The following is a 27591-nucleotide window of genomic DNA, read 5'->3' on the forward strand; positions in this document are numbered from 1 at the left end:
AGATATTGAGAATCATCTGTGCAAATGTATTTTACCTGTGTGTGGATAGTGGAAACAGCCACCAGCTCCACATTAAATACACCTCGATGGTTGTCTACCCATTTCATTCCTGGAAGAGGGACCTGAAATAAGACAGAAAAAATGAGGGCTTGCTTTGGCAAGAGGAAGAAAAAACAGAAATAAAAAGGGTGAAAGTGTGAAATTTGTTCTTTTTGTAAGGATAATACTTTATCTAAAGCCCAATCAGAAGGTGCAGAAAAGAAAAGAAACTGCACAGAATCACAACTTCCTGATTGACCTTTTAAAAGGGTTTAACATTTTTAATTTTTACAAGTTTTAAACAACTTTTTTTTTTACAGATTGACAGATATTCACAAAAAACTCTTTAGAGAGTAGTTGGGAATTAAGAGGATCAACTTTGACCTTTAAAAAGAAGTTAGATGTCAACTAATAGGACATTGATAAGCATCTGACTGGCTATAGAATGTTTATATATAAAATAACAGAACACTCTAACAGCAGAGCTTACATCTGGAGAGAGAACTGAGTATGACTGTGGTGGTTTCTCAAGGGATACAGGCAAGCAAAAGTGTCCCGTTCTCAGGCGACCATTCTGTAACATTGGGATCCACTGGAGAAAGAAAAGGTTTAAATCATTAGGCGTAAACTTGGATCCTTGCAAGAGATGGCAGATAGATCCAAACAAAATGAGCATATTGATCTGTCTTTTAAAGTACATGATTGTGGTTTGACCTACCGTGTACCCCACAGGGGTCTCTAGTGGTGTGTTCTGCTTCTGCTGGCAGCTAACATGGTAAAACGTGAAGAGAATGTGGTGGTGGTCTGACAGCGAAGCAGGCAACTTTATCTTTATCTCATCATGGAAGTCAGGGGATCTGCAGTCATATATGACAAACATTTAACTGGAACATACCTTTAAAAATCAGAAAGATTTTTATTTTTTCCTTGTTGAAGAGCTAAGTGTGAAGCTCTGCTTTTCCAGGTTCTTTCTTAGTTTTTCATCCTCAGCCCTGAGTAATAGCCAAGGTGTCTGTCTCTACTACTTCTATTATTAAAAAGTAAATTAAGATAACGCTTTAAAACCTCAAAAATAACCCAAAGAATTTAAATGTTTTAAGATCACAAAATATTTATGTCAGCCTCTTCATCTGTGCTATATTCTCCTCAACTTGTAAACTCTATCCCAGGCAAAGTGGAAATATTTACTGCTTTTATTTCTTCCAACAGCCTGTTTGATTAAAGGAGAAGTTCGGTTTTTTACACTTTAAGCCCATTTTCTGTAGTGTCCAGGATGAAATCGAATGATCGACACCAAAAGTTTGACAATTGATCCTGTCTCTGCTTTTTGGCTCATTTAGAATCAACCCCTGGCTGCTTTAGAATGGCTTTCATAGAGCATGTCCGATAATGTCCTTAAAACAACCTTAAACGTTCTTTTTTTAAAATATGCTACTCACTGGGTCGTCAGCGCTGTTCAATGACGTTCCAAAAAAAGTTTCGTGAAGAAAAAAACGTTCCTGTAGTGTTTTATTTAGCATTTTGTAAATCCCATTGAGTTCTGTAGGAATAGTCAATATTCCGCTGCCACCGGAAACGGAAATGGGGCCTGTTTACACAGTTGTAGTCTTTTCGCTTCACTCTGTGTACTCCGACGTCGAGAATCAAGAATCCACCTTTCGTATTCCATTTTCAGAGTTTTTTAAAGTGTTTAACAGAGACGTTAGCACCTCGACGTCGGAGTACACAGAGTGAAGCGAAAAGACTACAACTGTGTAAACAGGCCCCATTTCCGTTTCCGGTGGCAGGGGAATATTGACTATTCCTACAGAACTCAATGGGATTTACAAAATGCTAAATAAAACACTACAGGAACGTTTTTTCTTTACGAAACTTTTTTTGGAACGTCATTGAACAGCGCTGATGACCCGGTGAGTAGCATATTTAAAAAAAAGAACGTTTAAGGTTGTTTTAAGGACATTATCTGACATGCTCTATGCAAGCCATTCTAAAGCAGCCAGGGGGTGATTCTAAATGAGCCAAAAAGCAGAGACAGGAGCAATTGTCAAACTTTTGGTGTCGATCATTCGATTTCATCCTGGACACTACAGAAAATGGGCTTAAAGTGTAAAAAACCGAACTTCTCCTTTAAGTCTAGCTGTAAATCAGCACTGGTTTCACCATTACAACACAATCTCAGTAGTAACACCTTTTTGTTTTTTACAAACCCTTATCTTGCCTGGTGCATGGAAGTAAAAATAATCAGCAAGAGCTGAACACAAGCAGTGTCCCATAATTTCCGATTTCATTTCCATTCAAACTAACAACAATTTCTTCTGGAAACTATTTAGAAAGCAGCAGCTGCGCTCTACCCAATGTGATCAACTCAATTAAATTAGTTTTCCCCTTTTTCTAAATTCTCTATTCTGGCGGAGGAACTGAGAAAAAAACAAGCAAAATGTTTTACCTCTCCACAGTTCTTTGCTGCCTGCTTCCTTAAATGGAAACTTTCATGGCAAGAACTGTGCTGCACAATTTTACATATCTGAAAACAATTGGCTCAGTTTTCAGACACTGTTTTTAAGACCATATCTCAGGTGGTTTAAAAATAATGTTTTAAACCTTAAAGCCGTAGGGAAACAGCTGTTCCAACTGTTGCATTTCCGAATTCTCACCAGTGGTGCACGACTTTACACGAAGGAATCTAGTGAATGTGATTGGTCGTTTATCAAGGGGGTGGGGTTGTTGTGGCGGAAATATGCAAGCTTGATTGTAGCCAGTTTCTCAGAAGCATCTTGCTGACAAGTTAGCACCTAAGTGCTAGTAGGTTCCGAATGGGAAATTTTTTTGGGACTTACCGGTAGTAGCACTAAATTGGTGACTTAGCAACGACACTGTCAAGGAGTGCTATGGACAGCCGAAACATGCAAGAGGAGGAGAGTTCTGTGTCGGAGGTCGTGGATGAGTCTCCTCAGTCATACATTTTTTATTTAGAGGAGAAAAGTGAGGACGAAGATTTTTCAAACAGGACGCCAGGGTGGCAGAAGCTTGGTTTGGTGTAGAAGGCTTACAGCCGTACATGTACACAGACGTCCATCCCCGTGAACACTGGGACGTAACTCAATGGTAAAGTAAATGATTCTTATTTTAACCGTTGCGTAAATTAGCTGCAACATATGACTCAAGATACTATGACCGAAAAATTTGATTGATAGATGACCATTGATATGTGATTAACTAAATTTAGGTGTACAGGCTGACGTATAACTAACTGGTCTGCATAAGATAACAAAATTATAAGACAGATTTTAAGACAGGATTTTTTTTTTTTAAATAGAAATGTTCTAAATTTTGGGACAATATCGTCTGATATGGAGCAGATTTATATACATGTTTGAGCCAGAAAGATTTTACATTTTAATACGATTTCCCTAGGACCTTAAGTAATCTTTCTTTTAGTAATCTAAATGTCAATGTTACAAAATTGTACCTCAAGGCTGTATATTAGATCCACTCTTAACAATTTACACAAATGTGTGTCCGTAATTCTGTTTCTTATCATTAACACCTCATCATAGAAGCTCCTTTCATAATTCTTTTTCTGGCTCTAATGTTCATAAACAGACTGATTAACACAGCTAATTAAGGTAAGACTGGGACCAGATATTGCATAAAGACATCTGGAAAAACACAGAACAACAGAAGCTGATGAATATCCAGAAGTCACAGAGTAAGCACAGACTTGCACAAATAATTGCAAAGAAAGACTAGATAAATGACTAGTTCTGTCATTTATATCTAAGGCATATTTTGTAAAGTCCTACAATAAATCTTCTAAGGTGACCAAGTAGAAGGTAGTTAGATTACATAAGAAATTAACCTCAGGTGAATTTTTTTGAGGTCCCAAAAGAGGACACTTTCTGTGCTCCCAAGGTCAGAAACAATCAACAAGCATGTCAACACTACTAAAACTGACTGACAGGGGAAATGTTAAAAAACTGTTTAAAAGAGGTCATAGCTCGACTCCCAATTCTCATGGACAAAATTTCTAAAGTTTAGTAACAGGAGAGGAATTTTATTTTGGTAAAAATATATTTCATTTGCTTTGGAAGGAGACTAGATTAGTGGGCAAAATGTATATGTAACAAATACAACCTCAAACCAAGTTGTCTTTTAAAAAGAACTGTATGGCTAAATTGAATAATTTTGTTAGTCTAGTGTTAAAACTGTAGTCATAGTAGAACTTAAAAAAAGGCTTAACAGACACAAAATAAGCTCGTTAAAACAGCTTTAGCTTATAAAGAGGAGAGTGTAATATATAAATCCTCTTAATTAGACTTTATTTAAGAAGCTCATCTTCTAATTAAATGACTTCACAAGGTAAATGAAAAGATTGTGAATCTTACTGTGACACACTCACCTGTTATGGTACACAACTGCAGTGTAGGCATCTTTATAAAAATCTGCACAACTTGACTTCCCGAATATGACCTAAAGGATGAAAACCAATAACGTTACTGTGTGCATTAAGCCTAGGGGTTTTCCTTAAAAAGGAAAAATTACTGACTAAAAAACACCTCATTTACTGCTATAAATGAAGGTCAAAGCTTCCAAAAATAGTGTGAAGCTAATTTGAATGGCATTAGTATTATTTTAGGTAGTGGCTTACAGGCATTGCATTGCTTGGATCCTCTCCATTCATAAATTGCACTTTGACTGTGATGTTGCGAGCAGAGCCTTGGCGGTTGGCAAAGTTGAGGCTCTGAGGGTTTACATACAGCAGATTCCTGAAAGGAAAAATCAGCCAATTATAACATATTAAACACAAGTTTTCAACTGTCATGATAGAACAAGGGAAAGGCATAGTGAAGAAAAATACCTTTCAGGACAGGGATAGAATTATTAGATCATATCGTTGTTCTTAACAGTGGGATCGAAATCAACCTATTATTCAAATTTCTGAAAACATATCCATTACAACAAACAAACAGCCTTGAGTTAGGTCATCAGCGACAAAGACAATTTTCTTCTAAAAATGACATCAGCCCATGTGCATGAAGTCAAATACTCTCAAGTAAATGTAGTATTTTTAGGCAGCCTGGCCAATCAGGCTGACTTGCATGTGACACAAATGAGTCTGGTTAGCTCTAGGGCAACAACTAACGATTATTTTGCAAATTGATTAAACTATCGATTACTTTTTCGATTAATCGATTAATAATCGGATAGCCAAAGGTTCCTTAAAGAACAGTTTTTACAAAACCAAACCAGGTGAAACTAAAACTTTTCCACTTCAAGAGGCTGGAGAGAGAATATTGATGGGTGAAAAATACTTCTTTTTATTTTAAATGCAAAACTTTTATATAGTTTTTACAATTTTGTAAAATTACTGCTCAAAGTGGGTTGCTCTGTCAGCTAAAGGCAGGTTTTAGAGGCTATATACTCTGGTTAACGATTAATCGCTTACTAAATTAGTAGATGATTATTTCAGTAATCAATCCCGATTAATCCGATTAATTGTTTCAGCCCTAGTTGGCTAAGTACTCTGATCTAAACAGACTGGATTAATCATGATGTACCAGTCATCCTCTTATTAATATGAGAGTACTGGCCAGTTAAAATGTCAATGTACAGTAGCGGATTAATCCTCAGGAAAAGTATCAAATATCTAAATTTCTACGAAACCTTTTAAAATGTCACAGCGGAGTCTGTTTATTTTCAAGAATGTTAACTGCTCTTATTTTTCCTTGAACATCCAGCTCCTTAACAAAGAAAAAAAAAAACAGAAAAACGTAGGTTGTAGAAAATAGAAAACTTATTTTACTTGACTGCCAGAAAAATGAAAGCTGCATTTGTGTCATGAAGGCTAGTTATAACTCAGTAGGGGAGGGAATTAGAGGAAAATGTAAAGTGGCTTGGGGTTTGTTGGCTAACCACAATGACGTACCGATCCCGGGGGAGTCGACCTACAGAGACAACAGCTGTAACTACAACGCCATAATGAGTGTGGGAATCTGTCTCATAATTTCAATTTGACTGATTCTTCTCTAACTTTTTTATTCTGGTATCAGAGCAACAGCCCTGGCTGCTCTGAAGTAGGTTGTTGAACTCCTGCACAACGTAATTCCACTGTGTCAAAGTTAAAACATCAATGAATACAAATAGAATCAACTGTGATTGGTCCATTCATCTCTTCAGATTCAGCTTGAGTTAATAAGTACACATAGGAAAGCAAACTTTGCTTTGTTAGTATTACCAAAAAAAAGAAAAACCTTTCAATGTGCAACAGACACAAGTATGTGAAAAGTATGCCATGTCCAGACATACAGGCTCAGTTAGCTCAACTCAGACTTAAATTTTCTAGTCTTGTGTTGGAATAAACCCAAAAGAACAGTGGAAAATCATAAACAGCTGAAACAGATCTGAGATGATAAAACAGATTCCTCGAACATTTATTGAGCTTTTGGCTGAATTTCACTCCTGCTTTCCTTTCATGATATAGGTTTTTAATCAATTCTTCTTTAAAGAGAAAAAGGTTATCCAGCCTAGAATAAGTCACAAATAACATAAGAGCTGATCAGGATGCCTGTGTGGAGATGTAAGGTGTATTGTCAATGCCAAAGTATTCATTGATGAATCATTGCCTTGTGCTCTACTACACCAATCAGAGGGGCAGGGAGGCATGGTGTGGCATGAACACTTAAAAAAACAAAAACAAAAAAAAAACAACTAACCGTTTTCTGACCTACTAGCATTGTAGGTCACTAGGAATGGGCAACCACAGTGTATAAGCTCTAAATATACACACACACACACACACACACACACACACACACACACACACACACACACACACACACACACACACAAACACACATATATCTTTATATTTTATGTTTATTGATCTCACATTGGAGACATTATTTACCTCTGCATTTACCCCATCCCCTTGGGAAGCAGTGGGCTGCCATTGTGGGGCGCCCAGGGAGCAATCAAGGGATCTTTATCCCTGTCTTGCTCAGTAACCAGAAAAATAACTAAAGAGAATCTAAACTCAGAGAATCAGATGTATATTCTTCTCCTCTTCCCTCCCAAAAAAACAAAACAAGTGGTAGAGTAGCAAAACTGATGGGTAGGTAGTCTGGCAGGGCTGATTCAGCACAACGCTAAATCAAACCAAGGAGAATTAATTACAAACAGCGTTATCAATCTGAGCAAAGTGTGTGCAGGGTCCTACTGCTTGAGATTGATTAGGCAGACGATCCATCAAAAACACAGATAGCCATTGTTGGTTTTCTGCTGATCAGCTATAGTACTGCATCACAGATGGAGAGCAGGGTAGGGTGTGGTGCACAGAGGGGATTGGGGTTAACCGGTTAGAAGAGAGGGGGGCCACATGTCATTTGCACACTACTGTGATTTGTTTGTTTGGGAGAGGGAGGGCTCGAGGGGGATTTAGGAGGAGGTGGGAGACAAAGCTAAAAACATAGTAGGGCTTAATGATCAGCTAATCCCTCCCCACCCTGTCTCTACTGTGAGTATATAACACAGCGCAGCCTGCTGCTCTATAATCATTTAAACAGTAAAGGCGACGGAGAAAAGTGTACTGTTAAAAGGAGGGCACAGTAACAGCGAAAGCAACATTATAACAGCTACGACACTTCAGGACCGGAGGACAAAAACATGATGAAGCTGTTTTGCCTGTTGCTGCTGTTTGCCGGTTCTATTGCTGCAGTCCATCTGGACACCTCAGACAGGAGTGAGTACCCCACGCTGCCCTCCGCGGTTCTCACCACAGAGGCCAGCCCAACAGAAGCAAAGTCCCGCTTTGCAATGCTGGATGATGTTCGTCTTTTGGCAAACGGTCTCCTCCAACTTGGCCAAAGTTTGCGAGAGTTTGTCCATAAGACAAAAGCCCAAATAAACGACATCTTTCAAAAGCTGAACATTTTCGACCGCTCCTTTTACCAGCTGTCAGTGGTCACCTCAGAAATCAAAGAAGAAGAGGAACAACTCAAGAAGACCACTAACATCTTGAAAGCCAACAATGAAGAGATTAGAAACCTATCTTTGGAAATAAACACTAAGATCAACAACATCCTACAGGAGCGCACACAGCTGCAGAGCAAAGTGGGCAGCTTGGAGGAGAGGCTGAAGGGATTGTCGGAGAGCATGATCCCCCCAGACCAGCTCAGCGAAATCATAACTCTAAAGGTGAGTAGAGAAAATGAAATGCCATGAAATGCTGAATTAAACACATTTTCCTGAAACTGGCATAGAATAAACTGTAATCTAATAAATAAGGAATTGTTATGAATTGTGTATTTAACAGTTATTTCAGTAAATTATGGGTACAATGAAACCAGTTTCTCATTGCCGTTTTAGATTTGTCATGCAATTTACAAAATGCAATGGGCAATCTGCAGAGTGTTCCACTGTGTCATTTTTTTTGCTTATACCATTTACAGTCAATACCAATAGGTTTTGGTTTATTTGGTACCTAAAATACAGAGAATAAACATGGAAACTTCAGAAAGTGAACACTTAAGAATATTTGAAAATTCCAAAAAGTAGAAACTAAAGCATAAGAATGTGAAAATTATGCATGAACACATTATTTTCCAGGAGGTAATTGAAGCACAAGACAAAACAATTACCAACCTTCTAAAAGCAGTGAAGGAGCAGCATGATCAGCTGGACCATCAGAAAATCAAGATAAAAAATCTTGAGGAAAAGGTATTTGTTGTATATAACAGCGATCTATACACACATTATATTTCAAAAAAGCAATGTAAACAAATTACTCAACAATGGTTTGAAGTGTTAATAATTATTATGTTCATGTTTTCTCTGCAGCTAAACTTCAATAGCTTTCAGCATACTGTTGAAAAGGCGAAGGATTCAGACCAATCAGTCCCTGACCAGTTTGAATATCTGCAAATAAACTCCACTGGTATGGAAAGAATGATATTTGTTTAAGATGCGTCATTATTTTCATTTTGGTTCAATAATGTAAAATCTTATTTTTAGACCTTCCAGTGGATTGCAGTGCATTGTTTACCAGAGGAGAGACAAAGAGTGGAATCTATACGATCAAACCGAACCAATCAGAGCCTTTTTATGTTTACTGTGAAATGAGTTCAGGTAAGTAAGACAGAGCAGTTTTTTGTCTTCTCTTTGTCTCGGTGTTCTGGTCACTTCACTGAAAGCACTGACTTTCCAAAATGTGTGTTTCTTCCAACATTGTCTGTTTTTGGCTCAACAGATCAGGGTTTCACCGTAATCCAGCACAGGACTGACAGTGCAGTGGATTTTGATCAAACATGGGAGATGTATGAAAAAGGCTTTGGAGACATGCAGAGTGAGTACTCTTTGGGTGACAACAAATCTGACAGAAATAAACCTCTAAATTTGCTTTCACGGTATACAATATAAATTTGAAAAGGTTGACAGATTCCAAGGAACCAAAATAAAAATTAAATTCTAAAAATGACGGAAAAACGTATTTACTGTGATATATTTGAAGCAAATAAAGTTCCTCTTTTAAAGGATCTTAAGAAAAGTGTGTACTTCTTTCATTGTGACAGCTAAAACTTTAACTCCTCACGTCCAGTGAGTGGCGCACTCACAAGTGTGACTATTTCGGGCAAAAAGAGACAACAGAACATTATCATGATAAATTGTAAGAAGTGTTAGGAAAGAAGGAGGGAAATGATACAACATCTTAGAAAAGAAAGACTGCCTTTTTAATGTGATACAAATTCTTAGAATGCACTAAAGACATAAGTGCTATAAAAAAAATTATGTTTTATTATCTCAGATCAATCAATGTGATTGAGAAGATATGTTATAATTGTGCAGTTTTGATTTTGTTTGGAGTTCATATATTTATTTCTTTACACATATTTTTTTGTGCGTTTTAAAATGGCATGTACTTATATAGCGCCTTTATTCAAGTTAGGAGACTTGACCAAAGCGCTTTACACTACATTCATTCACCCATTCACACACACACTCACACACTGATGGTGGCAAGCTACATTGTAGCCACAGCTGCCCTGGGGCTCACTGACAGAAGCGAGGCTGCCGTACACTGGCGCCACCGGGCCCTCTGACCACCATCAGTAGACAATGCAGGTGAAGTGTCTTGCCCAAGGACACAACGACAATGAAAGTCGGAGTCGGGGCTTGAACCGTCAACCCTTCGATTACAGGGCAAACTCCTCCATCCAACGCCACTGTCGCCCTTTTAACTTTGTTAGTTTCATTAAGACGTAGCCATTTTGGTGGAGGTATGTGCACCATTTTTCTTGTTTACCAACCACCATTAAAATTTTAGTAAAATAAAGAAGTGTCACGTTCTAACTCGCCTGCTCACTTTCTGTACTGTTTGTCAGGTTTGCTAATGCTAAGCAAATATTTAGCACCCTTCTTCAGTTAGAAAGCAGCAACCTCAATATTGCTTCCAAGTGACATTGCTTCAACCAAAGTTCAAAAGCCTAGCAGATGATAACCCATTTTGCCTCTTTTTATTTATTTATTTGTTTTGTATATATCTGAGAAAAATAAAACCAAAAAGAATCTATTTCTCAGCTCTGTCAGGTAGCCACAATGATTAGAAATACCTGAGCTTTGCTTCAAATACTGTTGCAGAATCATTTCACGTCTACATTGACATCATAACCAGGTGTTAACATTTCTATGTTTTGAACCTGTCAAATTTGCAAAACCATTATTCATAAACTATGATGTGTTTCTGTAGACGTAATACTTTTATTCAGAACCTTTGTAGATGTTTTGTGGGTGTAATATGTTTTTAAAGTTGTTTTGATAAAAAAGTGGTAGCTATGATTACAGAAAATCAGCAATATCATCATTGTTAACTTCCTGCGGGATCTAAGCTATCTGATTTGTTTTGTAGTTCTCTTTGTGGCATTTAAATCAGTCATCCAGTGTTTCAAAGCAATTTCTATTTCTGAATAACTAAACAGGATACATTTGTTGACTGCTTTTCCCACAGAGGACTTCTGGCTGGGCCTAAAGAAAATACACACCATCAGCCAGCTGGGAAATTATATCCTCCGAATTGATGTGGAGGACTGGAAGGAGGAAAAACACTGGGCCGAGTATAGCTTTTCACTGGCAGGTCCTTCTGAGGACTACACCCTTCATGTCAGCCACGTGGAAGGTGACCTACCTGATGCAATGACCAACCTGACTGGCTCGAGATTCTCCACAAAAGACAAGAGCAATGACGGCATCTGCAGCACTGACTGTGCACGCAATTGTACAGGTAATGTATTTCCATCCTAACTCTTGAAAACTATCAAAAGCATTGCATGAAGAAACAGCAGAGTTTGTCTTAACACAAATGCTGTTGAATGCATTTGCAGGTGGATGGTGGCTGAGTGCATGCAGCGAAACCAACCTAAATGGAAAGTATTTCTCTTTGAGGGCAAAAGGACGGTCTGTGAGAAGGAGGGGTATTCAGTGGAGGCCTGGAACCGGGCCTTTATATTCTCTCAAGATGAGCAAAATCAGCTTACGGCCTTTTCTAGCAACAGATGACGTAAACTAACCTCCCATCCCTCACATTTTCATATTCTTTCACTGTTCTAGGTCCTGACATAAATACCAAGATTCAAATATACAACAGAAAAAGCAATAAGATTGCTTTTATTTTTACTCAAAACAGAATATTTTTGCCCTATTAAACTTTTGCATGATGATATGTCATAAGTCAGACTTACAGATGTGATGCAATTGGTGCAATCATGACATGTAGGTTGTTAACCTATTGGATCTGATTCACCAAGGACACTAGAACAGTTATTACACAACATCTGCAATCAGTGGACCTATTGATTCCCATTGCAGCCTGATTCTATACCAAATAGCAGAAGGCTACATTGGGATGAACACTTCTGAATGAATTACAACTTTAAAACTCAAACCATAAAATCAAAATGTAGATTAACTGAAATGATTGAAGTGTATTTCATTTTTGTGGTGTGAAACTGTATTGCATGTTGTTAGAGGTAATAGAGAGAATTATCAGTCTTTTCACATAATGCTTGCAGCTAATTACATCTAAGCTTGAATATAAATGTTATTTACAATGCTTACTCCTTTAGTTTTCTTTACAGGTAGAGCTTGTAGATTTTTTTTATTCCTTTTTTTTTTTACCACCACAACCTCTGATTTCAAACCGGCTTCACAGGCATGGTAAAGTTTCATCAGCGATCTAATGATAATTCAAACTTTGTTAGTGCACTGATTATCTTCATCGATGTCTGGTCAGTTTTTTTTTATTATTCTGTATAGTATTTAAGCCATGTTCATGCTATAATGATTAATGCTGGCATTGTTAGATAACATTGGGTGTTTGTGTCTCCACTGTTATTGAGTCATATTGACTTTTGTCTTTGGTGTAGCACAAATTTCTGTTTATTTAAATGTGTGTCATACTAACTGTCATCCTGGCAAAACTCTTTGTATGCTATCCAATAATACTCTATTTATGAAAAAATGAATAAATAAAATCAGGTTGTTAAAATACAAAATATTGCATTGATCTCAGTATTGAAACAAACACACAAGGAAAACAAGACCAAATAAACAAGAATATAAGGTAAATATAGACTCATAATATTGTATTTTAATCATTCAATGGTTTAAACTATTGATTACAGTGTATAACTGCATACAAATTAAATGTGCATTTTTGCTGAGAGTTATGCAATGTCTCTGGATTGAAATCAAGTGAATAATCTGCAAAAAAAGATATGCTGTTTTTTTTCCTACCTGGACCTAGTAAGAATTAAGCTCCAGACCAAATGAGCTCTAAAACTTGTGGTGTTATAAAAGGAGCTACTTTTGTTGAGGATCAACTTGTCAAAAACTCAAAACAATGTTAAAATCATTGCTACGTCTTTTAAAAATCACAGTAAATCAGCAATGCTTTGTTTTGTTTTTACACATACGTCAACCATTTTTTACAGAATTTTGATCATTAAAAACAGTTTGAACAATTTCAGTGGATTTGAAGCATATTTTTTTTGTCCAAAAAAAGCCCAAATATATGTGGATCAATGAACTATAATCATTCTCCACTGGATTGTGACCTAATTACCTGCAAATCAACAATGCTTCTGGTGGCGGGGCCCTGTGGGCTGCTGCCGGGCAACATTTATTTTACCGAGTCACCTTGACAAAAGAAGTCCTTATTCAGGTTAACAACGTGCATGAAGCAAACAGATCGAAGCGCTGTCACAGTGCATGTACCTCCATCAAACAAGTTTGAGGAAAAAACAATTACCATCTGTATTTTCAACCACTTCTAACAATTTAAAAGAAAGAAGTTGAACCACTTAATAGTGTCTCATTTGAGATAAAGTCATAGAATGAGAGCAGATTTAAATACCCTCCTGAATCTCATGAGAAAGGTTTATCTAAATAAAAACTGTGAGACTATTTTTTTGTACCTGTATGTGGTGTTTGGCACATAGACATCCCTGGCAGGAAATTCCAGGATTTCTCTGGTGGGGCGCACCCTGCTGTCTGGGTAAGGTTTAACCTGAAGAAGGTCAGGAGTCAGACAATAATGGGGGTTCTCTGGAGCTGGAGAGATGTCCAACTTCAGCTGGGCTATGATGGTGTAAGGTGGGAAAGAAAAAAGAAAAGAAATAAAAATAAAACAGCTTTTTTTATTTTTTTTATTTCATCACTCAGCATTAAAGAGGTTAATCATTCAAGTGTCATAAGAACCTGTGATGGGTCTGAGTCTCCTCAGCACTGAAGAAGGTCTTCTCATGTCAGCCAGAAACTTGAACAAATCTTCATCACTGAGCCTATCCCCTTCCTATCATGAACAGAAACAGATGCATTTAAACCAAAAAATAAAATAAAGTAAAATGAAAATAACTGGAACACCACAATAAAAGCATGTACCTGTTTAAAGAAGTTGGTAATGGTAAGGGTTGCGGGCCTAAATCCTGTCAGACTGCATGATTCATCTCCGCTGGTGGTCCTCTCTAAGGAACGCCTTCCCATGATGCTTGAGTTCCTCCGTTCTGACCACGAACCTTTTCGCTCTTTAAACAGTCAACAACAAAAATAAAATTAAAAATTACATATTTTCTTAACTTTGCCATGTCTAATCTGCCTGGCAACAAAAAACAGTAAGCAGCTTCAAAGGAACAAGGAACATGACCAAAGGCTAAACAAACAACTCAAAGTGACATTCCGGAGATCAATACATGTGCATGCTTTGTTTGTAGGCTTTTTTGAAATTGTTTTTTTTCCTTTTTTTTTTTGTTGGAAGTGTTTAAGATTAAGGTTTTATTGGCTGAACATGCATTGATAGGTCCAAGAGGTCCATGTATCCCTGCCAGCTCTAGGGACGCTCTCTGTACCCAGATAAGTACATGCAATCAATGTTTTAGTTAACTTGCCAAATATAAGGTCTATGTTTCAATTTATGTAAATGTTTAAAGGGAGGTCAGACCTGATAAGCTCATCTCCAACTCCGTGTCTCTCTCCAGGCTGCCAGCACTGTTTACGATGTTCATCAGGTGGATGGCGGTCCAAGCAAAAGGCATCCTGTAGCGGCCCAGACGCTGACAGAATTGTTCTGACTGACTTCGAAGCTTCTCCAACTTCTCTTTGTTCTATGGAAAATCAGGATCAAATTAAACAGAGTTGATATTTATCAACTATAGAACCATAGATGTGTCCCTTCAGACACATCACTTTAGCATTTATAACTGAAGTCAGCCTTTATTTGCATCTTCTGATTAAATATCTTTTTTTTTTCTCCTGTTCTCTCCCAGCATTGACATTGAAAAACTTCCTACAAAATACACATTATTTGGCACACTTTTATTAAAGCTCTAATTTTTTTTTAAAGAATCTGAAAAGACATTTCTCCTATTTATCATTTTAAAAAGTGTATTACTGTATGCATTGATTATATAGGTGCAGGAACAAAACTCCCAGAAATAGTAACCTGTTCAAACAAATGAATCATCTAAACTGTACACCCTCAGATATTAACCTTATAAGAATTTACTAGAGATGAAATAGCATATTTTTAAGATTCAAGTCCCGCTGATCATACCTTTGCAGTATCCGATTCCTTGAAGACCATGTAAGGCTCAGCACATTCTCCAATGTCACCCTGCTGTAGTACCTTTTCCAGCTGTTAATAAAAACAGTGATGTTAGTACCCAAGTTAACAAGCAACAAAATCATTTTTTGTTTTTTTCTTCTAACATGGACCATCTTTTAATACTAAATATGTACCTTTTAAAATTACACTGTGATTTCAATGTAAAGCAGGACACGATATAATGCAAATTTAAACCACCAATTTTTCTGTGAGAAATTTCAGACAAATGCATTGGCACGCCTGGTAAAGGCTTAGTGGAAAAAACTTGAACCTAAATTATGCTTTAAAGAAGGAGCAAAAACCTAAACTGAACAGTTTAGATAAAATGTCTCCTTTTTAGGGCAATCATGCAGCAAGCTTCTGGGAGAAAATGCTACAAGCCTGCTTTAGCTCTTTGTGGAACCTAATACAAAAATAAAAAACATAAAATAAATAATAATGGAAATAAATATAATTTTCACTTCTATATTTTTTTTTCTGAGAATATCTTCACTAAGGCAATAACTGAACTAAAGTCAACTTGGCGATTAAAGCAACTTCAGATTCTGCTGACATCCACATTTCTTAACCATTCCTTCTGAAAATTTCCCTTGATGGGGCAAAGTTTTGCTGTTTTTCTATAGGTTTTAGATCTGGTAACTAAGATGGCCATGGTAGAATGTAGATTTCGAGTCTGGAAAAAAAAAATCCTTCTTTAGGTTTCCGAACAACCGGTACCCAGCTTTCCTGTGAAGAATCATAAGACTTTTACTCAAAATCTCCAAACTGTATATCTTTATGAGCCCAGGATGTCATGAAATCTAAGATGCCAGAGCCTTTAAAAGCATAAACGGCCCACATCACCAGAGACTACACAAAATTCAACAGTAGCATTACATATTCACCCTTTCTTTTATCCCTGTCCATCTGTTTAGCACTCCACCTGCTTGTAGTTGTGATGTCAGAACAATGAAGGAGAGGGATCCCTCTCAAACAGACAGATCTCTAGTATATATTTACAAATGGCTATTACAGAGCCTTTATGACCCCACAAATGCGGAATTTTATAAACCTCAGAATAAACTTTTTCTGCGATCATAACAAACATGTATTTCTAAAGCTTTTTACAAGAATGGCTATCAATCTGTCCACAAACAGTGCAGCATTCTTAGTTATGCCAAACTACCACATTTCTTCAGTTCGTTTGGTACAAACTACATCCAGATGCATAAAAATCTATTATCAAATATATATATTTTGAGTTATATTATGACCTCAAACTAAGATCTTGTGGTATTTTGAAAATATTGTGTACCACCTGTGTTAAGACCAACCTAACATAGTTGTTTTTTTTACCTTGATTACTAGGAAGATATCCTGGGAGGGGTAGGTGATGGAGAAAATGGCAGAGCGTGCCAGAGTGGAGATGGCTGCTGTTTGAATGTGCGGACGTAACATTCCTTTCGTCTGCTCTGAATTTAAGTCGAAGAAAAAGTTTTCGGAAATCTGAAGGAAACAGAAAATAGACATCTAAGTCAGCATCATTTGAATATATCAGACAAAAATGCATTCACATGGCATCAAAACCCCTACTATAAACTTGAAATGTCCCTTTTTCTTAGAGTAACTGCAACTTGATTTCTTGCGCACAGTTGCTGACAAACACGGTAACGTTTTTTAGAGAAAGATGAGCCTCCAGATAATCAATGGAGCCCAGAAGGAAGGAGAGATATATGAGAAAGAGAGCTGCATCTCAAGGCCACTGCTACCCTCTAGTGTTTGTTACTGTAGGCAACATAATTCCAGGGTATGATTTCACCACTGTAGATTCTTGAAACTATAACAGAACACAGCAGAAAATTTTACAGTCCACTCATCAGATTTCTTTTAGCCACCGAACAATTTTAATGGTTTCCAGAAGTGACCACACAACTCAGGGCCGGGAAAGGAACTGAGGAAAGCATAACAGCTTACCTTTCTCTTTTCCTTGACATCGTATAAGGCCAGACTAGCAAATATGGGCTCAATTTCTATCTCAAACCTTCAAAAGAGGAGAGTAAAAACAAGTGAGTCAGCAAATAGGAGCAGTTAAATACAACTATAGAGTTTTTCTTTTTTCCTGAAAAAGCTTCTCCACCACTTACTTCAAGGACAAGCACTTGACGAGTAGCCTTTGGCCAAAGTGCTCTTTGGGTACTTCAGGCACACAGTGGCGCTCAATAGGCTCCTCCTACACATTCACATCAACAGGCAAAGACAAAAAATCATTTACTGACATTCAGCAGCCATTTGAAGAACAAAAAATATAAAAACACAGATTTTACTTTGGATTGTCTCAATCCCTTTTGAGGTGACAAATGGGACTAAGAGACTTATGCTACGTTCACACCACACGGCGCTTTTGGCAGCAAAAATGCCCCTGCTGCCTAATTTTCAAGCTTGTACACATTAAGGTCAGAAGCACCTACAGAGCATATTTGATGCTACTGAAGCGCATCCAGTAAAGTGTGTCCAGATGTGTCTGATGCTTCTTCTGCTCCTGTGTTCAATGGCAGAGAGCGACTTTGCTATATTTGCCATGATCAGTGGGTAAAAAGTAATGTTAATATATTTTTAAGCGAGAAAGTCCACCTAAAAACATTGCCTGTGCAGTCAGTTCATCAAGATTACGATCCTGCCTTTAAATATCATTTCGCTGTCGGAGCCGCTCAGATTTGTGTGTACCGGCAGTGTGTTGTCACTGGGAATCCAGGAGTAGCTGGGAGTTTCCACAACTGTTTGTGCAGCTGGAGGTAGATGTTTGCGTTTTCCAAGTATGTGGTACAAACTGCAAGCACCAGAATAATAAAAGCACATTTTGCTGGAAGTTTTTTCGACATTTAAAGTTAATTTAGGCTGTAAATAACCATAACCTTTTTCTTTTTGCAACAAATGGAGTTGAGTTTTGTTTCATTGGTTTTCTACACATTTTTTCTATCACAATGTCAACAACTTCCGGTTTGAGCTAAGTGCTTTTATTTTGTTAAGCTTTTGTGCTTCCGGTCCCGCGCAATGTAGTGTCAGTTAGCTTGTTCTCTCATAAGTACGGCATTAAGTTAAACACGGACCTACGGTATCGCAAAATATAGTCCTGGCAGCCCCTCCGAAGAGGCAAAAGCTCTTATGGTGGGTATATGTGGATTTAAAGACTACAGTTTATGGAAAATGACTCTAAAGGAATTAAAATCCATAAAACCCATCAGTAAAGTCTCATCCTAGATTGGGGGCGGCATGCTACATAGGCATTAATAACTTTTTGAGATGAGTTATCATAGCACTCTGCATCAGCAGTGCTCTTTCTGTCTCCCTGCCAGCTCCCAGATCAAGTAAATTTTTTTAAACTCCAGCAATTGCTGCTTGTGAAGTACGTCACTTGACTCAGATGCTCAGAAGCTCATGAGATGCTGCTCTAGACGCACTGGAGGACCTTTTGATCCGCCTTGATGTGTGTCAACCATTGACTTTGCTTGTAAACCAGCTGCTTATGCTGCTTCTATCACATGCTGTGTGAACGTAGCATAAAGGTAAACGTAAGAATCAGAAACCTTTATGTTGTTACCTCATCCAGAGCAGGGTGTAAAGCAAATAGCTCCCGATGGCGGTTGGCCTTGCGCTGGTCCTCATTGTGCCGATCAATCTCCTCATTGGGAGCCCGGTCGAGGAGGTGTGGGAGCAGAGCATCAGGGAGGGAATTCTTCAAGTCAAAGATGCTGCATGCCCAGCTGCCACGTGGCGTGTCATCTATAGACATCGATCGCCGCTTCAGATCATCCTAAAAAAAACAACCATTGGAAAAAATTTTCACATCGACAAACCACAATTGAGGGAACAACTACAAATGAAAGCTGCATCTCTAATAGTCACTTAAAAATCTGATTATTTAAATTATTTCCAACTGAAAACATGGAACAGCTTTAGGAGACAAAAGCAGGTAACTATAAAAAAAAAAAAACTAATTAAAGGACAGCTTGTAAAGTTAATTGCATCTTAGAGCTTCAAAGATGAAGGGCAGCTATAAAGCTGTACCTGGTCGTCCTGATAGCTGCCGCTCTCTGGCATCTCATCAGCCTCAAACACTTGTTTTGGCAAACCTCTCTGACGCTCCTTCTGTTTGTCCAGAGTGTTGGGGTTAAAGCCTGTGCCTAGTTTATGATATCTAGGAGAGGAAACAGCCATTTTCATACGGTAAACCTCCACCATATCTTGCGAATAAACAGCTCAAATGTATTAAGGGAAGTCTTACTTCCTATTAACAATGGCCCAGTCTTCTGTGTATGATCTGACACAGTCTCTGACATGAGTGTCAGTGTCCCTGCAAACAGACCAAACATTATGTCAGTATCAGAGTTAAATATTCAATGTAGGGCTGAAACAATCAGATTAACCATGATGAAGCAATTATTGAAATAATCTTCAAGTAATTTAGAAAAGTTTTCATTTCACTTGGTTTGATTCTGTTAAAAGTCTTCTTTAAGGAACGTTTTACTATCCGATTATTAAGCGATTATTCGGGGGGGGAAAAGCAACAACTTAATCGATTAGCAAAATAATTGTTAGTTGCAGCCCTCATTTAATGCATAAACCCCAAACAAATCTAAATATGACAGAACCTTTTATGACATGTTTTCATGCGTTGTCAATCTAGAATAGGTATTTACTCCACTTAATTCCCTTAGAAAGTATAATAAAATACTGCAGCATTTTCTACTGACAATGTGCAATATTGCAACAACAAAACACTAATATCTTTGAAAGACATAGTGCATTTAAGCACTGCATGGTAAAAATATGGATGCACCATTTATACTTTAACAGATCTATTTGTATACATTTAAAATGGCTTTTAGTGATGCTAAAGCTAGCAGGCAGGTGGCACTATCCTGAGCATGGAAGAAGCATGAAACGTTATTGTTGCAAAAACCTTCCAGGAACTTAAAACCTGAAAACATTTTTTTTATCTCGAGCACAGATAGACAGCTGCATAGATAAGCTATTATAACAGAGTATATGCTGGTAGGGTTAGTGAGCATTTGACTGCTAATGTGTTTCTACATAATCAGGATTTTATCAAAGAGAAACGCAAACCTCAGAGTTGGTCAAGGTTGCTGCAATTGAAAAGATCATTTTAAGATGTAATTTCAAGCTTTTTCAGGACTCTGACAAATTACAGGAGAACCAGCCTTATTTTTATTTTCTTATAAGGAATTTGACCAATAAAAAGCAGTTCATCTAATAAAATGTTCAATTTAGATGTGTATAAATAGGCTGAAAGCAAATTCAAATGTCATAATTATTTTGTGACTTAACAGACCATGGCGCAATTTATTATTTTCGTTCCTATAGATGCCCTCACAGTTGACTGACAAGTAAAACTAGCTTTTCTCCATTTATGCTCTACAGTATTATTCAGTTCATGAGAAATTTTGAGTGTGTAGATGTGGCATGCTGCGCTCTCAGTCACATAACTACTTTCTAGAGTTTCCACCACAGCAGGAGAACGAAAGTTACTACCGTAACTACGGTTCTATGAATCCCGGATGACCGCCAGAGGCGGTGCTTCAAGCACTGGAATGATCATTCATGCGCATGCGCAGGTCGAGTATTAATGACAACAAAGTCAGCTGTGACCTGCCGGGGACCCACGTGACTCTATATAGTCACGTGGCACCCGGCAATCAATCCCTCAATCTTCTCGCGAAAGCAGAGATTCCGAGGGACCAAGCACTCTGGCGGTCATCCGGGATTCATAGAACCGTAGTTACGGTAGTAACTTTCGTTCTATTTCATCCCTACTGACCGCCAGAGGCGGTGCTTCAAGCACTGGATGACTCATATCAACAAGGTCACGAGGAATCAGCAACATTCAAGGAACGACGACTACACCACCCACCTAATGTGATGTAGAGGCATGCTGCTCGAGGATTCCCTGAAGCGGATGGGGCGCAGCCACATTCACCCTGTAGAACCGAGTAAAGGTACTAGGTGATTTCCAGGAGGCCGCACGGCATATAACATCCAATGGCACCCCAGTCATAGCAGCAAACGATGTCGACATGCCCCTTGTAGAGTGGCATTTCACTCCCGCCGGCAGTGGCCGGTCCTGCAAGGCATAAGCCTTGGAGATCAAATCCACAACCCAGTGTGCAAGTCGCTGCTTAGAAAGTGCCTGACCCTTCCGTGAGCCAGCGTAGCAAACAAAAAGGCTATTTGACTTTCGGAAGGATGCTGTGGCATTGATGTATGTCTCAAGGGCACGAACAGGACACAGCGGTTCAGAGGGACTTCCGGAGTCAAACCGGGCAAGATGGAGAGGCTGGGTGCTGCCTGCTGGCAGTGATACCTTAGGAATAAATGCTACGTCAGCCCACAGTGTAACGCCTGAGCCATCAGGATTCCACCGGCAGCAGGGTTCGGCTATCGAGAGAGCCTGTAACTCCCCTACACGTTTTGCGGAAACCATAGCTAAAAGGAACGCAGTCTTCAGTGAGAGCCATTTGAGGTCCGCCGACGCCAGGGGCTCAAATGGGAGGGACCGAAGAGCCTCAAGCACAAGAGAAAGGTCCCACGCCGGTGCCACAGGGCGGTTGGGTGGGTGCAAACGCCGAGCACCTCTTAAAAACAGTACAACATCCTTGTCTCAGCCCACAGAACAACCATTCAGCCCAACATGCCAACAGGAAATGGCAGCCACATACACCTTTAAGGTAGATGGAGACCGTCCTTGATCCAGCAATGCCTGCAGGAAGGTCAGTATGTCAGAAACTGAACACTGCACCGGGTCCTGCCCTCTATCACGGCACCAGGTCGCAAAGACCGTCCACTTGTTAGCATAGACAGCTCGCGTGGACGGCGCCCATGCATTAGCCATTGTATGCCCTATGGACCCAGTGTATCTTGAGAAGGTGGACCCCGGCCTTGCAGGGGCCAAATCCAGAGCTGGAGCCGGTCCGGTTCGGGGTGCAAGATCTGACCCCCCATCTGGGAAAGAAGATCTCTCCTGGAGGGGAGACGCATTGGCGAGCCGGAGCTGAGCTCGCACAGTAGAGGAAACCAAGTCCTCGCTGGCCAGTAGGGGGCCACCAGCAGGACCCTGTGCCCCTCCTGACGTACCCTGAGGAGAGTCTGAAAAAGTAGGCTGAATGGCGGAAAGGCATAAAGGAGGGTCCGGGGCCAGTCGTGTGCCAGAGCATCGTGGCCCAGAGGGCTGCTGTTGTCCAACGAGAACCAAAGGGGACAGTGAAATGCGTCCCTTGAGGCAAAGAGGTCCACGTCCGCCCTGCCAAAGACCTTCCAGATGCACTCCACCACCTCTTGGTGAAGCTTCCACTCCCCTGGAAGCGGCTTCTGACGGGATAGAAAATCCGCTGGCACGTTCTCCGGCCCTGGGATGTAGGCTGCTCTGAGGCTGGCTATGCGTGGAGCTGCCCAGGTCAGAAGCCGTCGAGTCAAGCACAACAGTTTCCTTGACCTCGTTCCCCCCTGGTGGTTGATGTGAAAGACCACTGTGGTGTTGTCTGACCTCACCAGCACGTGCTTCCCCCGCAAGCCTGGAAGAAAGCTCTGAAGAGCCAGAAGTACAGCCTGTAACTCCAGGACATTGATGTGTTCCCTGCCCTGCCGCTGGGACCATGTCCCCTGTGCCATTTGACCCCGCCAGGTTGCACCCCAGCCCGTGGAGGATGCATCTGTAAACACAACTTCCCGACGACACGGGAGGGAACCGAGCGGGACCCCTGTGGTCATAAACAACCTCACCCTCCATTGGGACAGAGACTGAAGACACTGAGGCCCCACCCGAAGTCTTCGGAGACGATGAGTGTTCCGTGTGGGATCCAGATTCAAGCTGTTCAACCACATCTGGAGGGGCCGCAATGACAGCAGCCCCAAGGGCACTACGGCGGACGCAGCTGTAAGCATGCCCAAGAGTCGAAGATACCGCACAAGAGGCAGCGCCATGCCGCGCCTGAATTCCGGGAGCACGCTCAATATACTGTCCACCCGCTGGGGGGACGGGCAAGCAGTCATTGAGATGGAATCCATGGCAATGCCCAGGAAGACAGTCTCCTGTGAGGGAGTCAGACTGCTTTTCTCCATGTTCACCTGCAAGCCCAAGCATCCCACATGATGGAGCACTAACCGAGTATCTCGAACCGCCTGGTCCCACGTCGCAGCACAAATGAGCCAGTCGTCCAGATATGGGAGGATCCTCAATCCCTGTGCCTGCAGAGGAGAGAGGGCCGCTGCAACACATCGGGTGAACACCCTGGGGGACAGTGAAAGTCCGAACGGGAGGACCCTGAACTGGAAATGTCTCCCTTGAAAAGCAAAACGAAGAAACCGCCAATGGGGCGGAGCGATCGGAACGTGAAAATAAGCATCCCTGAGATCTATGGAAGTGAACCAATCGCCCGGGGAAATCGCCTGCAACACTTCCTTGGTGGTCAGCATATGAAAGGGCATGGCCTTCAAGTACACATTCAGGCCTCTGAGGTCCAAGACTGGACGCAGGCCCCCGGTCTTCTTCGGAACCAGAAAATACGTGGAATAAAAGCCCCCTGGATCCAGCAGGGGGTCCACAGGCACTATAGCACCCTTGGCCAGCAAGGTGCAGATTTCCTGGTTCAGTGCCTGTGCCTTCACCGGGTCGTGGATCACAGTCATCCTGACCCGGCCAGGGATAGGTGGCCGGCGGCGGAATTAAAGAAGGTACCCGCGGGACAGGGTGGACAACACCCACAAGTCCGGGGTGTGGGCAGCCCAGAAGCTGAGCTGTCCCGGGGAAAAATAACCGACCGCCGGCCCTAAGGCATCATCTGCGGTTCCCCCGGCCCTTCGAAGGCCCGGGAGGACGCCGGCCAGACTGCGCGGCTCGAAAGGGATGAAAGGACCTTGTCCCAGCCTGGTCTCGAGCTCTGTTCCTCCGATCTAGAGCAGGTCTCTGGACCGATCTCTGACCTGGTAATAGACCCTGGGGCTCAGTGGGAGAAGGAGAAGGCACTAAGGACCTCCGTGAAGGACCTGCAGCTGCCCAGGTGCTTACTGGCTGCCGATCACGTCTGTGAAGCCCTGCCAGCTGTTGCCTCGTTCTAGAGGCCTGAGCCGTACGGTCCAAGGCGTCCAGTGCCGCAGAACCAAAAAGCTCCCCCGGGACCACAGGCAGGGCCCGGAGGGTCCTCCTACAAGGCTCAGTTAGTGGTGACTGCGCCAACCAGACCTGGCGGCGAGCATGAACCAGTGTGGAGAGTGTGCGTCCAAGTTCCCTCGTCATAAGAGCAAAGGCCTGCAGAGATGCATCAACCAGGCCTTGCGTGGCATGATCCAGCGGAACAGATTCCAAGGAGGAAGACAGGGCCAGCATAAGACGGGAGAGAGAGTTCCCAATCCGGCCCATGCGGGCCCCAGAGTCATAGGCCTTGCAGAGAAGGTCGTCGGTAATACGGCACTGAGGACGCGGACAACGGGCATTGGGCCGCAAGGCCTCATCAGGCGGGATTATAAGAGAGGCAATGCCCGGTTCCACCGCTGGCATCTGCCCTAAGCCAACCTTGGGTGCCTCCTGCATAGCTGCCAGGACCCTGCCATCCGTCGTCAGACGTGAAAACGCCTTGGTGTCTGACCAGCAAGCATGCAGTTCCCGCACATACTCCGCCGAGGGAGGAACCACAAAGGCAGTCTCTGACCTACTGCGCCTAAAGAAGGCGCTGGAGGCCGCAGGCTGGGCCTGAGGAACACTAATTTGTAAACGGGCAAGAGCCGTTCGAATAGCGGATGTCACAGACTCCCCCGTATCCTCCTGGGAGGCAATGGAGTCCGACCCAGAGGCCCCGGAGCCCAGCTCCGGAAGGTCCTCACAGAAATAGGTGCCAGAGGCCGCCACAGAAACAGCATCGTCGTCATTGACTGACGTTTCATCCTGCTCGGTAGGGAGAGCCGTGCCACGATCACCAGCTCAGCAGTGAGATGATCCACTCTCGTGGACAACCTCCCTGCATCGGTCCGTCTAGCACGCTTTGTCGGTACCGAAGGTGCAGCCCCAGTAGAACGTTTGCACACCGCTTTCTCCATCGGCAAACGAGCACGCGGCGAAGCGCCCGCCCAGTCGGTAGGCTGCTCCAGTGCAGCCAACCGATCCAGTCTGACCGACCGGGGCATGACGCGACAGTTGGGGCAAGCGTCATCTGACAGCGCCTCCCGGAGATGTTCCACACCGAGGCAGGAGGGACACAAGTCATGCCCGTCATCGGGCTGAAGTGGAGCCAGACAGGTCGAGCAACATAAACTATCCAGCATCATACTGCTGAAAGGCGTGATCAGCCCACTACCAAGGACAAGTCAACACGAGCAGGAAACGCTACTGGCGACTCGATTATTAACTAAAGATGAACTCAGCACGAGCAGAGACGCCACTGGTGAGTTTAGATAAACAAACTATAGAAGAACCCAACGCGAGCAGAAACGCTACTGGTGGGCTTAGGCAAACAAACTGAAAACAACTCAGCGCGAGCAGAAACGCCACTGGTGAGTGTAGATAAACAAACTATAGAAGAACCCAACGCGAGCAGAAACGCTACTGGTGGGCTTAGGCAAACAAACTGAAAACAACTCAGCGCGAGCAGAAACGCTACTGGTGAGTGTAGATAAACAAACTATAGAAGAACCCAACGCGAGCAGAAACGCTACTGGTGGGCTTAGGCAAACAAACTGAAAACAACTCAGCGCGAGCAGAAACGCTACCGTGAGTCAAAAGAGCCACAAAATTAACGTGGCAAATCAAAGCGAACAGTAAACTACTGCTGAGAAAGAACGAAAACTTACCAGTCACCGCAGATCTGGTAAGGTAAAAGCAGCTTGTGCAGCCCCTGGAGGGCGAGACTTACCCGCAGCTCCGACCAAACCCGGTCACGGGGCTACCAGCAACAAGCAGCCAGGAAACTAGTGGTATACACAGAAGCAAGCAGCTTCACACGACCACACTCCTGTACTCAACACACCTGCGCGCGAGAAGAACAAAAGGGATTGATTGCCGGGTGCCACGTGACTATATAGAGTCACGTGGGTCCCCGGCAGGTCACAGCTGACTTTGTTGTCATTAATACTCGACCTGCGCATGCGCATGAATGATCATTCCAGTGCTTGAAGCACCGCCTCTGGCGGTCAGTAGGGATGAAATAGAAAAGAGGTTACGGTTGATGAACACTGATTACATAAGATCAGGCAAAAAATGACCTCAAACCCTTTTACAGACTTTACATAACAGTTAGTAAATCAAATTTTTGTCTAGTGAGACAAAAAGGGTCAAATTAGACTCTGATTAGCGAAAGAAAAAATGATAATAAATATTGTAGAAGCTTTTTAACAGGAGGAAGCTCCCTTCTGCCTTGGAAATTGTGCCTTTTTTCCTAAAAAAGTTAAAGTGCTCCATTTAAGATGACACCATTGCAGCAGTAAAATGTGCTGCTTTTTCTCTTCTCCCATGTTTGTGCCTATCAATGGTTTCATTTTTAACTTACCATCAGAGGGATGAAACATCTGCAATATTTCTGGAATTTGCATTACGCTCCTTTATGGTAAAAGGTCTGTACTTATGTTGTGCTTTTCAAGTCACTAAACTAATATCAAATGAGCCAAGCACTCCAATCGCTACTGGAACTACGGTAAATGTTTTTGGGAACTATCTTAGAAAAGAGCTTTAATATTGGATGAAAATGTATTTAAGATTAAAGAAATAAAATTACAGTTTAAATATTATTTTCATAAATGTCAAAATACAAATTTCCCTTCGTACCTAATAGATGTAGAGTATAATAAAGTAACATGTGCTGTAAGCGCAAAAAAACAGATTTTCAACAAAAAAAGGATGATTTTAATAAAATGAAAGCATGCTCTATCAGTTAAGTATAACACTTTCAAAAAATGAATGCTATTAAAAAGAGTCGCCAATCAAGAACAGACAAGTTTGGATTACTTCTGCTAATGATGCTAAAAGTTGTTATCAGCAAATCATAGAATTTCAGATTTAAAAAAAAATATATAAATATTATTTAAAAAAAATCAAATTATGGGATTTCTCCATCACTTTCTTGATCAGATCCACCTTGAATAAAATTAACATTAACATGACGGTTTAACTCGATAAATGTTTCTGAAATGGGTTTTAATTTACCCTTCTTCTGGGACAGCCGGCACAACGGTGCGACATTCCCTGGGTGTGTAGATGACCTCGATGTCATCAGGGGGAAACTCGATTAGATCTCTGAGGGGACCTGACTCCACGATGGGAGGGTGTGTGATGAGATACTCTTCAAAGTCCACTGGCTCTACTGCCTCTGTAAGGGGAACCTGTTGGATGGAGAGAATTAGCCATAATAGTCAAGTTTAGTAGGGAG

General features: G+C 41.3%; 2 protein-coding genes across 24 annotated transcripts in view; one reads left to right on the plus strand and one right to left on the minus strand.

The window, feature by feature from the left end:
- dock7 (dedicator of cytokinesis 7) overlaps positions 1-27591 on the minus strand; it is a 78638-nt gene that overhangs the window by 37683 nt on the left and 13364 nt on the right. For all 23 annotated transcript variants that reach the window (XM_038278360.1, XM_038278359.1, XM_038278358.1 and 20 more), the window contains exons 3-19: positions 27369-27544; positions 19449-19517; positions 19232-19361; positions 18765-18977; positions 17311-17396; positions 17141-17207; positions 16523-16672; positions 15137-15217; positions 14525-14687; positions 13969-14111; positions 13786-13879; positions 13503-13665; positions 4688-4805; positions 4439-4509; positions 758-896; positions 530-631; positions 36-122 (exon numbers count right to left, since the gene is read on the minus strand). In XM_038278360.1, coding sequence (XP_038134288.1) covers positions 36-122; positions 530-631; positions 758-896; positions 4439-4509; positions 4688-4805; positions 13503-13665; positions 13786-13879; positions 13969-14111; positions 14525-14687; positions 15137-15217; positions 16523-16672; positions 17141-17207; positions 17311-17396; positions 18765-18977; positions 19232-19361; positions 19449-19517; positions 27369-27544 — 2052 coding nt within the window. The remainder of the gene's footprint in view (positions 1-35; positions 123-529; positions 632-757; positions 897-4438; positions 4510-4687; positions 4806-13502; positions 13666-13785; positions 13880-13968; positions 14112-14524; positions 14688-15136; positions 15218-16522; positions 16673-17140; positions 17208-17310; positions 17397-18764; positions 18978-19231; positions 19362-19448; positions 19518-27368; positions 27545-27591) is intronic.
- Positions 7565-12596, plus strand: angptl3 (angiopoietin-like 3). Its single transcript, XM_038278364.1, has 7 exons — positions 7565-8232; positions 8644-8754; positions 8875-8971; positions 9049-9162; positions 9284-9379; positions 11039-11311; positions 11412-12596. The coding sequence occupies exons 1-7, from the start codon at positions 7702-7704 to the stop codon at positions 11594-11596; spliced, it is 1407 nt and encodes a 468-aa protein (XP_038134292.1). The 5' UTR covers positions 7565-7701; the 3' UTR covers positions 11597-12596.

The sequence above is a fragment of the Cyprinodon tularosa genome, unplaced genomic scaffold (assembly GCF_016077235.1).
Source record: "Cyprinodon tularosa strain WSP-4 unplaced genomic scaffold, ASM1607723v1 ctg140, whole genome shotgun sequence".
NCBI classification, from domain to species: Eukaryota; Metazoa; Chordata; class Actinopteri; order Cyprinodontiformes; family Cyprinodontidae; genus Cyprinodon; species Cyprinodon tularosa.

Bases quoted from the DNA above. Each gene is read 5' to 3' on its own strand.
- angptl3 (XM_038278364.1), top strand. From the start codon at position 7,702: ATGATGAAGCTGTTTTGCCTGTTGCTGCTGTTTGCCGGTTCTATTGCT. The intron at 8,972-9,048 runs GTATGGAAAGAA...TCTTATTTTTAG, and splicing joins TCTGCAAATAAACTCCACTG to ACCTTCCAGTGGATTGCAGT. The intron at 9,380-11,038 runs GTGAGTACTCTT...CTTTTCCCACAG, and splicing joins AGGCTTTGGAGACATGCAGA to AGGACTTCTGGCTGGGCCTA.